This window comes from Prosopis cineraria, unplaced genomic scaffold (genome assembly GCF_029017545.1).
Source record: "Prosopis cineraria cultivar Desert tree isolate PC_DT_omini unplaced genomic scaffold, ASM2901754v1 PC1, whole genome shotgun sequence".
In the NCBI taxonomy this organism is placed as follows: domain Eukaryota; kingdom Viridiplantae; phylum Streptophyta; class Magnoliopsida; order Fabales; family Fabaceae; genus Prosopis; species Prosopis cineraria.
The window spans coordinates 50353644-50365875 of NW_026555332.1; the positions used below are offsets into that span (position 1 = coordinate 50353644).

At 33.8% G+C, this 12232-nt stretch overlaps 2 protein-coding genes across 2 annotated transcripts; both read left to right on the plus strand.

Annotated features, from left to right (window-relative positions):
• The first annotated feature begins 2185 nt into the window (after positions 1-2185).
• LOC129293246 (zinc finger AN1 and C2H2 domain-containing stress-associated protein 13) lies at positions 2186-5446 on the plus strand. Its single transcript, XM_054931107.1, has 2 exons — positions 2186-2599; positions 4422-5446. Exons 1-2 carry the CDS (start codon positions 2501-2503, stop codon positions 5208-5210), a joined length of 888 nt encoding a protein of 295 aa, XP_054787082.1. The 5' UTR covers positions 2186-2500; the 3' UTR covers positions 5211-5446.
• A 2109-nt stretch (positions 5447-7555) lies between these two features.
• Positions 7556-9001, plus strand: LOC129293065 (uncharacterized). The gene is made up of 3 exons (XM_054930871.1): positions 7556-7682; positions 8463-8570; positions 8656-9001. Exons 2-3 carry the CDS (start codon positions 8477-8479, stop codon positions 8802-8804), a joined length of 243 nt encoding a protein of 80 aa, XP_054786846.1. The 5' UTR covers positions 7556-7682; positions 8463-8476; the 3' UTR covers positions 8805-9001.
• Positions 9002-12232: the final 3231 nt, after the last annotated feature.

Here is a 12232-nt window from a genome sequence, read left to right on the forward strand (position 1 = left end):
GTTGTGTTGGGGTAATGATTCGTCTTTCATGGGAACATTATATGCTTTGCCATGGCGCTTGGACTTGGTGGGGAGAACTCCTCTCAGCATTTTACTACTACAACTTTCAAAAATATGTTAAGATCTTTAATCGATATCGATGTAAATTACGATTTCTTAAATATTTATTAGAATTTTGTTTTAACTGAACATTCAATTAGTCTACTAGATTATGTTGTAATATTTCATTTCTTTCCTTTTGAAGCTCTAATTAAGTGTCTGAAGATTTTTATGTATGCAAATGCCATTTAAAAAGGGGGGTGGGGGTGGGGGATTACGAACTAAAACGAGCGCTCAACCAGTGACAGTAGTTGCGGTGGAACCATGGGCTACAAGAATGACAACTAGATTTGTGGTTTTAGTTGCAAATTGACTTTAGTTCCTTACACAATAGCTGGGCTTATTGGTAGGATTGCATTTATGCTGGGCAAGGGGAATTCATAAACTTCAAGCCATAAATTTTGTTCTATGTGGCTGTGATTATAATCATCCTTTTAGGGACTTGGTAGATGAAACTAGATCCTTCCTCTTCAAGGATGACAGTATCATCTTCAACCATAGAGATAGGGAACATGAAGGAGGTTGATCATTAGTTTTAGCTACATTTTCTCACAATATGGTCAATAGTTTTTGTCTGTTTGATCATTATCTATCTCCTAAAGAAAGGAGTGTAGGCTCTTGTCTGCTTTTTGTTTAGTGTTTTGTTGATCTTTGTGTACCTGCTACTAGAATTGTAATGGTATTCAGCTTCTATTGAAAACACGCGCACTCAACCTTTTAACCATTTTTTGCTGTTAAATTGGTAATCTTAACTATGGCAAAAAATCATAAGAAAAGAATTGCGGTAATTGATTAGAGTGATCCTATTGAATCCATGATGTTACAGTGTGCCAACATGGTGTCTATTTATATTATAACAACGACAACAATTAAAAAGATATAAGCATTTTTTGGTGACATTAAATAAACAATTTTCGGATAAAAAAAGTTCTTAATCAATTTATTATAACTGTATATGGTGTATTTCTTGGTATATTTTGCAAAAATATTGGTAAAGATTCTATTTGTCTTTTAAATTAATAATTGAAATATTAAGTTGCAACTACCTTAAGAATTTGTGCATCTTTAAAGGGAAAACAAAATTATAAACTCCCTTGTAAAATCATTAACGTGAAGGGGCAACACTGCCCTGGCCATATTTAAAAAAAAAAAAAAAAAGATGCATATGTTCGTTTCTCTGTGGCTCAATAGCAAATAATTAGGTTTTATTCATTTTTTAATCAAAAAACGAGAATATATAAAATATAAGATGAGAAGATAATTTTATCGGAAAAGATTTCAGTCAACCCCCTTACCCAATATAATAAAAAAGAACCAGAGGTTATATTAAACATCGATGTTAGAAAGCGCATTTGAAAAGCTAAAATAGAATTAAAGAGTTAACTCAAATGATTTTATTATCCCTAATGAAGGTAAGCACGTGAACAACTCGTGTAGAAAATATGAATAATTAAAGTATAAAAAATGAATCATTAATGTAAATAAAATTTACAACTCTCATTGACAATATAATATTACTGTAAATTTGTAACTATTCTTTTTGATCCTTATTATAAGGTAGAAAGAAATTTTTTTTATTTTAGTTAGAAGTCACATCATCAAATTTTTGTCATAGATTTTTTTTACCCTCCACTAAATGTTAAAGAGAGAAAATATATTATTGAAATGTGTATATTTAATAGAAATAAAGTTAAAAACTTATTAAATTTTAAGATAAAGGTAACAAGTTTTAAAGTTTTTTTTGATACTGATGAAATATGTTAGAAGTGATTTATAAATAGGATCAAAGGAATATCATTTTACTGATGTCAATTATTCATTTTTTATATATCATTTATTCATTTTTATTCATGCTTTTAGCTTCACAACAATAATGTCATTTGAATTAGTTTTTTAATTTCAATCTCCAAATATGAAGTGGAATTTCATAGTTTTGATTTTTTTTTAATTACGTTGAGTCTAGGGAAAATTTTCCATAATTTTATTCATTTAAACTAGACCATTAAAATGATTGCCTCGCTTAAATTATTACGTCAAAATCACGGATGAACTACATTCCCATTGGATGTGATCATGTGAGCGGCAATCCATGGTGTTTTGGATGACCAAATCCAAGGGTAAAAACTAAATAAATAAGGCGACTAATGTTCAAAGACTGCGGCGACTTCCGATTTCCTCCTCGCCGTCCGTTCCTTTGTTGTTCTCTCTCCCTATCTCTCTCTCGCCCTGCTTTCTATATTCGCGGAAATCTAAAAATCCTGATTTTCAATTCCTACTCGCCCAGGAAAATCCGGATTCTAAATTCAGCTTCCCTATATATTATTGCCGGAATTTATTTCTCAATTGTCGGCCAAGTCTTCGTCTCGGTCTTTCTTGCGTGGCAGCTGATTTTGATCCTCCAATGGGAACTCCCGAATTCCCGGATCTTGGAAAGCATTGCGCTGTTGATGATTGCAAGTTGATTGATTTCTTGCCCTTCACGTGCGATCGTTGCAATCAGGTTTTTTCTTCTTTTCTGTCACGCTTCCTTATTATTTTCCCCCCTAGTTTATGCTTAGATTTCCTTATTGTTTGTGTCGTTGTACTGTATACAACCTGCATTGTTGATTGGTTTTAATGTATTTTCCAGCTTCCGAGTTGGTTTCAATGTGTTTTTGATTCCTTGTTGGAATTATTGCTTAAGTTAGATTTTGTGGAAAGTTAAGATGTTTAACAGTGGTGAGATCGTTCCCTTCTCCACCAAAAGTAAAAAGCAAGGAGAACAGAAGAAAGTAGCAATTAAGCTGGAAATTTGTTTTAATTAATTGAGTTTCTAGGTTATGTGGTTGTCTTCGTATCATTTTTCAGTCTTATGGCCAAAGGAAATGCAGTAAAATTGGTTTGTAGAAACTTGAACATCAATTGGAGCTTATTGTGTGGAAAATATAGAAGAGAGAGAAAAAACTGACTTGATCTTTCCTACCTTTAAGTGAAGTGATTGTCTAACGAGATCTTCTTCTCACGGACTTTGGTACTGTGTTAGTCCTCAGTGGGAACTTTTCGACTTAATCATTGTTACTTGTGCAGTATCCGTGTGATTGTACCCCTCCGAAGTTGACACACTGCTCATTAGAGGCCTAACCTTTCTTTCTTTGTTTTTTTTTCCTTGCCTTGCATATCAATTGGCATTTGTCTTCTTAAAGCCAAGTGCTTGGCAATAAAATTCACTACTTTTAATGCTTAGATAATATCAGAGATTAGTGCTACTGCTGCTGCATTCAATGCAGCTTCCTGTTTGACTATTCAACCACTTTTTTAATTTTTAGCTTCACTACTGATTTTTTAGGGGGGGAAAAAGGATTCCTTGTTGGTTTTTGCTGTGTCCTTTATATCTAGTTTTTCTTTGATGCGGAAAATTTCCAGTGATAACTACTGCTGCCTATTCATGTGCGCTGGTAGTTGGTGAACAGTGAAGATTGAAGTTGAAGTTCTACTTTCACAAAAAGCTCAATGATGAATACTTAGCAGTTAGCATACTCACTCATCTCCATGTGTGCCAATTTAATTTGTGTTGTAGACTAAACAGGCACACACATTTCTTATTATCCCAAGGGTAAGGTTGTACTTTGAAGTTCTATTTTTTCTTAGTTTTTTCTCTACCAGTCAGTCTGTCACATAGTTGAAGTTCTATTTTTTCTTAGTTTTTTCTCTACCAGTCAGTCTGTCACATGGTTAAGTTATAAATGAGACTGATACCATCAGTACTTGTTATTTCCTCTCAATTGGTCTGCTACCTTGTCTTTTTCTTTTTGCTTAAAATCTTGTCTCAGGGTTGCTCGTTTGCTTGCTAGCAATTATCTTGTTGATTATGTTTGTGTATTTTGATAATGTTTGAATTACAATGTGAAGTTAGTAGAACACTGATTTGGAGTTGGAGGGAAGTCTTACATTATTTATTTAGTTGGTTGTACATCTATTGCCTTTGCTGGAAACGAACTGAAGCTTTTTAGTACACACATGAACGAACTGCATTTAGGCTTCTTTTAGGCTGAGCCCCCCTACAGGCTACAGCCAGGTGCTGTCAGGTTGTTGCGTTCCTGATGAAGCAATTTTTCTTCTCAACTTAGTATCTTGTTGTGTTAGAGTTGATTATGCAGGTTAGCTTTCCGGGGATGTGCTAGTGCATGCACAGCAGCACTGTGTTTTTTTGGCAATTATAGTGTGCATGTTTTATTGTTTTATATCTTAGTTCCGTGTATGGTTACTAATCTTCCTTTTCTTTGATGTTTAACATTTTTTGTTTCAGTTGACTATATGTCTACATCTGCCAAAATCTCTTGTAGGTATATTGTTTGGAGCACAGAGGTTATATTAAACATCAATGTCAGAAAGCGGACGGACTGGATGTCACTGTTGTCATATGTCCACTTTGTGCAAAAGGAGTCCGCCTAATTCCTGATCAAGATCCAAACATAACTTGGGAGAATCATGTCAATACTGACTGTGACCCATCAAATTATGAAAGAACCATGAAGAAGAAAAAATGCCCCGCCCCTGGATGCAGAGAGGTCTTGGTATTCTCAAACACAATCAAATGCAGGGATTGCTTGGCAGATCATTGTCTGAGGCATCGTTTTGGCCCTGATCACAAGTGTCCCGGACCCAAAAGTTTGGAAACGAGCTTTTCATTTAAGAATCTCTTGAGCAGAAGTACAAAAGAGGTGTCAAAGCCAAATCCATCTCCACTTACATCTTCGTCAAAATGGGCATCAGGCTTTCGCAACGTGGCTTCAAATATTCGAGCTTCTGCTGAAGCCAGTATGTCAAAATTGGGCAATGAAATTAACCAAGCTTGGCAAACAGCAAAGGATGGGATGGGACAGAACAGTGGCATGGGTAATGGAAATGGGCAAGTGGAGATGGAGCAATGTCCCCAGTGTAATGCAAGGTTTTCCTCTGTCACTTATTTGGTGGATCATGTGCAGAAAGTTCATGAAAGGAGCAGCAGCCGATCCAGGGGCGCGCCTAAAGTGACCATAGATGTCTGTCCCAAGTGCAGCAGAGGATTTCGAGATCCAGTGGCTCTTGTAGAGCACGTTGAGAGGGATCACGGTGGTAGTTCAAGAGCCTAGGTATGGTTTAACACGATGAAGTCTTAATTATACTTCTACGGTTATAGTTTTCTAGAGTATATATCAGTTTGCGCCCCCTTTTAAGGCGACAAGGTTGTCAACACGAATTTGAAGAAGTTTTAACATCATTGTTTGGTGGAGTCATTGCGTGATTTCTTTTGGCTAACATGCTTCTGTATTTATTTGCTGGATTCTTCCTTCATGCTCAAAAGTTAAACTGACTGCTTGAATTGTTACTTCTGCCGCTTATACCCAAAAAAAAAAAATTGTTAGGTATTTAAATGTTTCCGGCAAAGATCGCTGCTTTTCTACTTTTTTTGGGAGCTTAGTTCATTTGACTTGAAACTACAATCATATATAAATGAGAGAGGTAAGATTCAAATAAGGAATTGTATGTACATTAATTGAATAAATATCTTATTTTTGTTTTTCTTATAATCATAAACAGTTTATTTCATTGGACGACAATTATTGTAGGGCGTTAAAAAATTCTGCTTTTCATTACTCCTAATGAATTAAATATTTCAAATTAGAGACAGCCCCTGTGCTGTTGAGAGAGTCGCACTTCATTTGTAATGACTCTTCACTTTATTTACCCTTTCATGTTAAGTAAAATTTAGAGAGTGGCAATAAAGTCTTTGAATAATGAATATAAAATTTATGATTGTTAGCTCAAAAAATTTATGATGGTTAGGTTCTTGAAAAGGTTTTTTTTTAAAAAAAAAAATTAGTTATTAATTACTTTTCTTATTCTATTTATAAATTACTTTCAACATGTTTTATCATTATCAAGAAAAATTTTAAAACTCGTTAATTCTGTCTTAAAATTAAATAAATTTTTAACTTTGTCCCTATTAAATATACATACTTTACTAATATATTTTCTCTCTCCAATGTTTAATGGAGGGTAAAATAAGAAATTTTGTGACAAAAATTTAATGATGTGATTTATAAATAAGATTAAAAAATTTTTTCTCTTCCTGCCCTATAAACAAGATCAGAGGAAGTATTGATTCAAACAATTGTAAAAGGGAATATTAATTATAAACCAAGAATCATATTTAAAATTTATGTTTTATTTATAATAAAAAAGTGTAACTTTGGGTCCCTCAAGAACCTAAACATTAAAAAATAAAAGTGTAAGAATTTAAAATATAAAAAAGTGTAAAAATTAGTAGGAAAAAATGAACAAAATACAGAAACTTAAAGTTATGTTTTTCTTTTACAAAATTATAATTAAAATTATTGAATTCACAACTAATTTAAATTAATATTTGTCAATTATTTTTTTAAATTTTTTTATCAAGTGCATAACCCTAAAATATAAGTTTGTGAAGTGAAAATAGAAAATGTTTTGAGAATAAGAAGATAAGCGCTTCTTTATTTTATTTTTTTTGTTTTTAACAACTATTTTCTATTTTTAAAAGTAAAGAAATAAAAACAATTGTTTGGATGCGTATTTTGTATTTAAACATTTTTAAAACTATTCTTATTTGAAAACATATTACAATTGTTTTTATTTTTTTATTTTCAAAACATATTATATTTTGTTATTAAAAATTATTGTCAATTATGACCAATTATTATCCTAAACTACTACCGTTAAGGCGGTAATTATTGGTGACTATAATTATTGGCTGATTTTTGAACTCTTAAACAGATTTTTATTTTATTTTGTTATAAAAAATATTAAAAATAGATTTATAAAATAATCTTTAAAAATAAAAGATGAGAATACAACCAAACTAAAACCTTATTTATAACAAAACTAAACTAGGGGTGCTTGTAAAAATTAAACCCTTCACGAGGCGTTCTTTTTTTTTTTTTTGAATAAAAAGCAGATCAAATAATAGTAACTAAAAACAGAACAGATTAAAAACAAACAAAATAGAAAAAAACAAAGAGAAGGGTTGATGATAAAAGGCATCAAAAGAATGAGAACTATTCAAGCCTAACCTAATAGTTTTCCTAATATACATAGAAGGATCTTTACAAGAAAATGAAAAGAACACATTTCAATCTTTCATAAGAAGACTTCTGAAACCAGAGGCAATTTCCTGCCCACATTGTACCCAAAAAGCATCTCTGGTCAACAGATTAGAGAGCTTTTCACAATTGATGAGGACCTGCACGTGCTCTTCTTTTTTCCCCACAACAAGGCGTAGCTCATTTTCGTGTGGTTGGGGTTATTTTCGACCTTTTGTATTAGGCCCAGCTTTATTTGGGCTAAGATTATGAACCATCATTGACATTGTTTTTGAGCCCTATTCCGCTCTGACCAATTCCATCGTGGCGCTCATTATCATAAACAAAGCAAGTCCCCTCTCTAATAAAAAACAAAAGTTGTATCAAAAAAAAAAAAACAAAAAACAAAACAAAAGTCCGCTCTTCTCCCAACTCACGTTCTATTTCGTTCTTTTCGCGTTATCGACGATCGGTCTAGAGATCTGTCTTCCCCGTAACAGACTTGAGGTAATCGCTTTACACTTTTCTCCAACGCATTCATGGTATTTTTCTGAACGTTCCTTATTATTGATCGCATCGCCTGTCTCATTGGCTTCCGGCTTCATTTTAATCCGAGGCCATTGATTTGATTGGTTGCTTTTTTCCATGAACTTCTGTCTCGTCTCACGGAAAGGGTCAGAGGAAGTGAAAGTCTATATTCTGGATATTTCGAATCTTACTCCTGCTCTATGCTGACAGCGGGGATTTGCCTTATGAATGATTGGTTATATTGAATATTTGAATTGCTCTCGAAGACGTTCCTCGTAAATAGAACGTGTGTATGTAATTATGTATCCTCGGCTCGTTTAATATCTCGTTCTCCCATGATGCAGCATGGAACATACCATTTGTTTTCTCGGCACGCCAATGGAAGAATAAAAAAAAAAAAATCTGATTGTGCCGCGATATGTGTTTTACTACTGGTTATAGGCATGAGATATACGTATTAGACATAGAATATTTCCTTCTATTTGTCTCTGAGTGGGTTGTTGGTTGGAAATTGTGCTTTTTGGCCGCCCCAATGTGATGTTCACTACTGTCTAAAGAGGTCTTCGCTGATCTGTTCGTGATGATTGAATCTAATTGCCTCTGATTTGCCAGTTGGTTGATTTTTTTTTTTTGTGGAGTTTAATGTCTGTGTCTTATTGATTGTAGATTTCTCGAAATCTAAGTTAGAGAGGTCCTTTATTTGGTTCTTGTCTTCTAATTTTTTATTTGACGGTGTTATTTTTCCTTTTTCTGGTGCAGGGTGCAATTTGAGCATGGCAACCAAGTATATCATTTCTGCTGTAATAGCATCATTTGGAGTTGCGTGGATTTGTGACACTTCTGTTTCTGACTCAAAGATGTTTGGAGGTTAGTTTTGCTTTGCTTTCGGAGCTAAATTTGCTCTGATGCTGTTTAAGAAGTGTAAAGTAACTGCTAGTCTCTTTGTCTTCAGGCACTACCCCCAAAACAGTTTCAACTAAGGAGTGGTTTGAAGAGACTGACAAAAAAATCCAGGCATGGCCTCGCACTGCTGGTCCTCCGGTGGTTATGAATCCCATAAGTCGCCAGAATTTCATCGTCAAGTCCCGCTCTGATTCTTGAAGAATTTTGTGGTTGGTTAAATCTCAGTCATAAACTACGAGATTCTTGCAGCGCAGTTTATTTTTTTGGCAATTAAATTTATTTAAAAATAAATAAATGTTGATGAATAGATCAATCATGAATAGATTGATACATTTCCCCTCGGATCAAGATTTTATGAGCTGTTTGAAGAGTGAATATAAGAGTGTTTATTTTAATTTGCTTTATGTCATTTTAAACTTTGGCGTATGATTCTCTATACTTGTACTCTGCAATATCAAGCTAGAAGGGCACGCTAAAAAGCGTGGGTCCCGTTTTTGGATGAGGTGAAGCTGGATGCATGAAAACACGTTTGAATGGCACGGGGCATATTTCATCGCCTGGCGAGCTCAGTAGAAATGGTCCAAATTTAATAGCTTGCTGCTTGAACCCGTTCTGCATAAATTTGTTTCTTCTCTTTACATAGCCATTAGAATTTAACTAAGTAGCTCTTTTGTTTCGTGCGAGGGAGAGGGGGAGGGAGAGTTGTGCCAAACTACTCACTGAACATTAGCCATTTCTAAAAAATGGTTAACTTAGTTACATCGTCTGGCACAGCTACCTTGCAGGGTGATAGAATTGGGCTGTGTTTAATTTACTTCAGATTGCTTGCTGTGCCTTGGGGTTTCTATCCCCTCATTTGTGTAGCTCGTAGTTTGTAATAGGGGCTAATCCCCTCTCTTTTTTATATTAAAGATAAAAAATAATGGTTAAGCGTTGATTTGTACTTGTAAGTTGTAACCGATGTACATTTTTTATTTTGAGTATATTTTTACTTTTTAGATCAAAAGATAGTTTAATAATATTTTGGAAAAAAGTATAGTTTAATAATATTTTGGAAAAAAAGTAATACCCCAATCCTCATAGTTTTCCCTAGTTTTAAATTAGGTTCCTATAGCAATTAAAGGACAAAAATAACTCTTTTTGTATCAATTGTTACTCCACAAACATGCCTTGGATTGAATGTCTTTAGCCAATGGGTTGAAGAGTCACATTCTTTACTTACAAACATTAGCCAATCACATCTACTTGTACATTTAACTCAACATCTCTTTCTATCATTTTTTTTTATACAGTTAGATCTATAACCATTCAGCAAAGAGTGCTCCTTAAAGCATTCCCAAATTGTTTGATTACAATAAATTTCATCCCCAAAATAAATTTAAAATCCTTACACATTTTTACAAGATTATACTTGTAGTTCCTTGCTATGGGCTTATTTTCCTCATCATCATATGCATAGTTTTCATACAACTCATCATCTTCTAAATTTGATATCAAATCACCAATGTTCTCATTGGATGCCCCAGATGAAGGAATAATCTATAAATCCATGGGGTGAAGTTCTAACATATTAGAATATCTTTCATTGTCTTGTCCCACATCCTCCACAACATGAACATCAATTATCTAAAACTCTATTTATAGACCAATTGATGTCTTTGGAAAATAATTTTGAATGGTTTGAAAATTAAGATCCCAATTTGTGAAAGAATACAACTTGAATTTAAAAGTGTTTTGAAAATGATTAATCACGATAGGATAACTCATTAGGGTTAATTCTATGATTACCCATGAGTTTATAAATAAATGTGGATTAGTAAGGAAAACCTTACACAATCCTCCTCCCTCATAGTCACAGGCTCATGGAACTAGAACAATTTCTGATCTCCAAACTAAAGCTCCCCTCGTATTCACTCATCTCTCTGCCTTACCTTAAGAAGTTATCGCCGTTGCATTTGGTTTTCTTGATCATTGTTGTCACTGCTTATTGTTCACTCACCCATCCTTTGCTATGGGTTTGATTTCATTTGGTATATATATATTTTATTTATTATTTTACTCCAACCAATGTTCAAGGCCCTGGTTTCCTAAATGACATTAAATTTAAATTATTGGGTTAAAGAGGTAAAAAATTGAAAATAGTACTTTGAAATAGTAGGTGGCTTGTATATAGATGTATTGAATAGTTGCTATATTGGGTGTCTTGTATTCATGAATCTAGAATTTTTTTTTAGTGGTAACTGAAAAGAAAAGATAACCTAGAAAAATCAAAAATAAGTCCAACGACATAAACAAAAAATATATATAAAAAAAACCTTATCCTTTTTCACCATCTTCCATTTCCATGGTTTAAGCTTGGATGATAATTAAAAAAGTAAAAATTAACCTGTAAAGAATGACAGAGTCTAGCTAAGTAGTTAGTATAAACATTACAATCATTGTGTCTATGGTTGAGGCCATGAATGATAAGGTAGTTATACAATTTGAGAGTAATCTAACCCTCCCAACAAAAGAAAAAGAACTCACTCGTTCTATAATATTCCAAATGGGTAGTTATGGTCACAACCACGAATGACAAGGTTGATTACTTCTAAGGTGTCTCAAGAGATTGCCACTTTATAGAGGTCTCTTTCCCAGCATAAGGTGAGTCCTTATATGATCCCGATCAACTCGGCAACTATAGGGGGAGCATTAATCAATTTGGAACTGAAACCACATATTCAATTATCTTAGCCATCACATATGACACCTCCACATCCGCTATTTCCATCGTTCTTGACCGAACCATCCACATAAAGTCGAAAGAAGTCATCTTTACTGTCATTCTTCTGCGCTAAAGCATCAGTTCTATAACTAAACAAAGGCGAGTTATTCACAAGATCCCTATCTATACATGCCTTATTTAAGCTAGAAAGACTATCCTAGTAGATCCTAATTTCCTTCGAGCCGATGACTACATTATCGTGATGAACCCAAATGTCCCAACATAAATATCTAAACGGTATTGACTAAGGGATTTTCTTTGTCAGCACTTTACCCATTTCATTTTACAAATTCCATTTGACCCACTTTACTCCTTGGAGAGAGCATAAAGTCTTTAATTTATTATCGCAAACCACAGATTTCCATCAATTGAAAACATTATCACAATCTTCGAGAAGGTGTATGGCATCTTCCTTAAAATTGCACCCTACTAGGCAAACATCTTGATTTTATAGTCCTCTTCTTTTCCCTTAAGTCCGTGGTGTGCAACCTTCCATGTGTGAAAGAGACATTTAAAAATGGTATCCAATAGTCTTTATCCTCTCATCTCTCCTCACAGGTGAGTGTTCACGAGTCACACGGTCCACAAAAAGAGTATCAAGCTAGTTTAGTAATTTTCCCTATTCCACTCTCCATTTTGCTGTGCATAATCAAACACTTTCTCTACTTTATTGATAAAGCCTTCATAGCTCGAAATGAGCTCAATTAGTGGAATGTTTAGCTCAAACCAATTATTCAACTAGAAAGAAGTACTTGTACCATTACTTATTTTCTTCCTCACCTTAGCTTTAAAATCATCCAAAACAACATTTATACGTCTCAAGGTTAAAGAGGATGACTTCTTCTTTTCAATGTTTAGGATT

Excerpts from the sequence above, each read along its gene's own strand:
- LOC129293246 (XM_054931107.1), top strand. The coding sequence starts at position 2,501 with ATGGGAACTCCCGAATTCCCGGATCTTGGAAAGCATTGCGCTGTTGAT. Across the intron at positions 2,600-4,421 it reads CGTGCGATCGTTGCAATCAG|GTATATTGTTTGGAGCACAG; the intron begins GTTTTTTCTTCT and ends AATCTCTTGTAG.
- LOC129293065 (XM_054930871.1), top strand. The coding sequence starts at position 8,477 with ATGGCAACCAAGTATATCATTTCTGCTGTAATAGCATCATTTGGAGTT. Across the intron at positions 8,571-8,655 it reads TGACTCAAAGATGTTTGGAG|GCACTACCCCCAAAACAGTT; the intron begins GTTAGTTTTGCT and ends CTTTGTCTTCAG.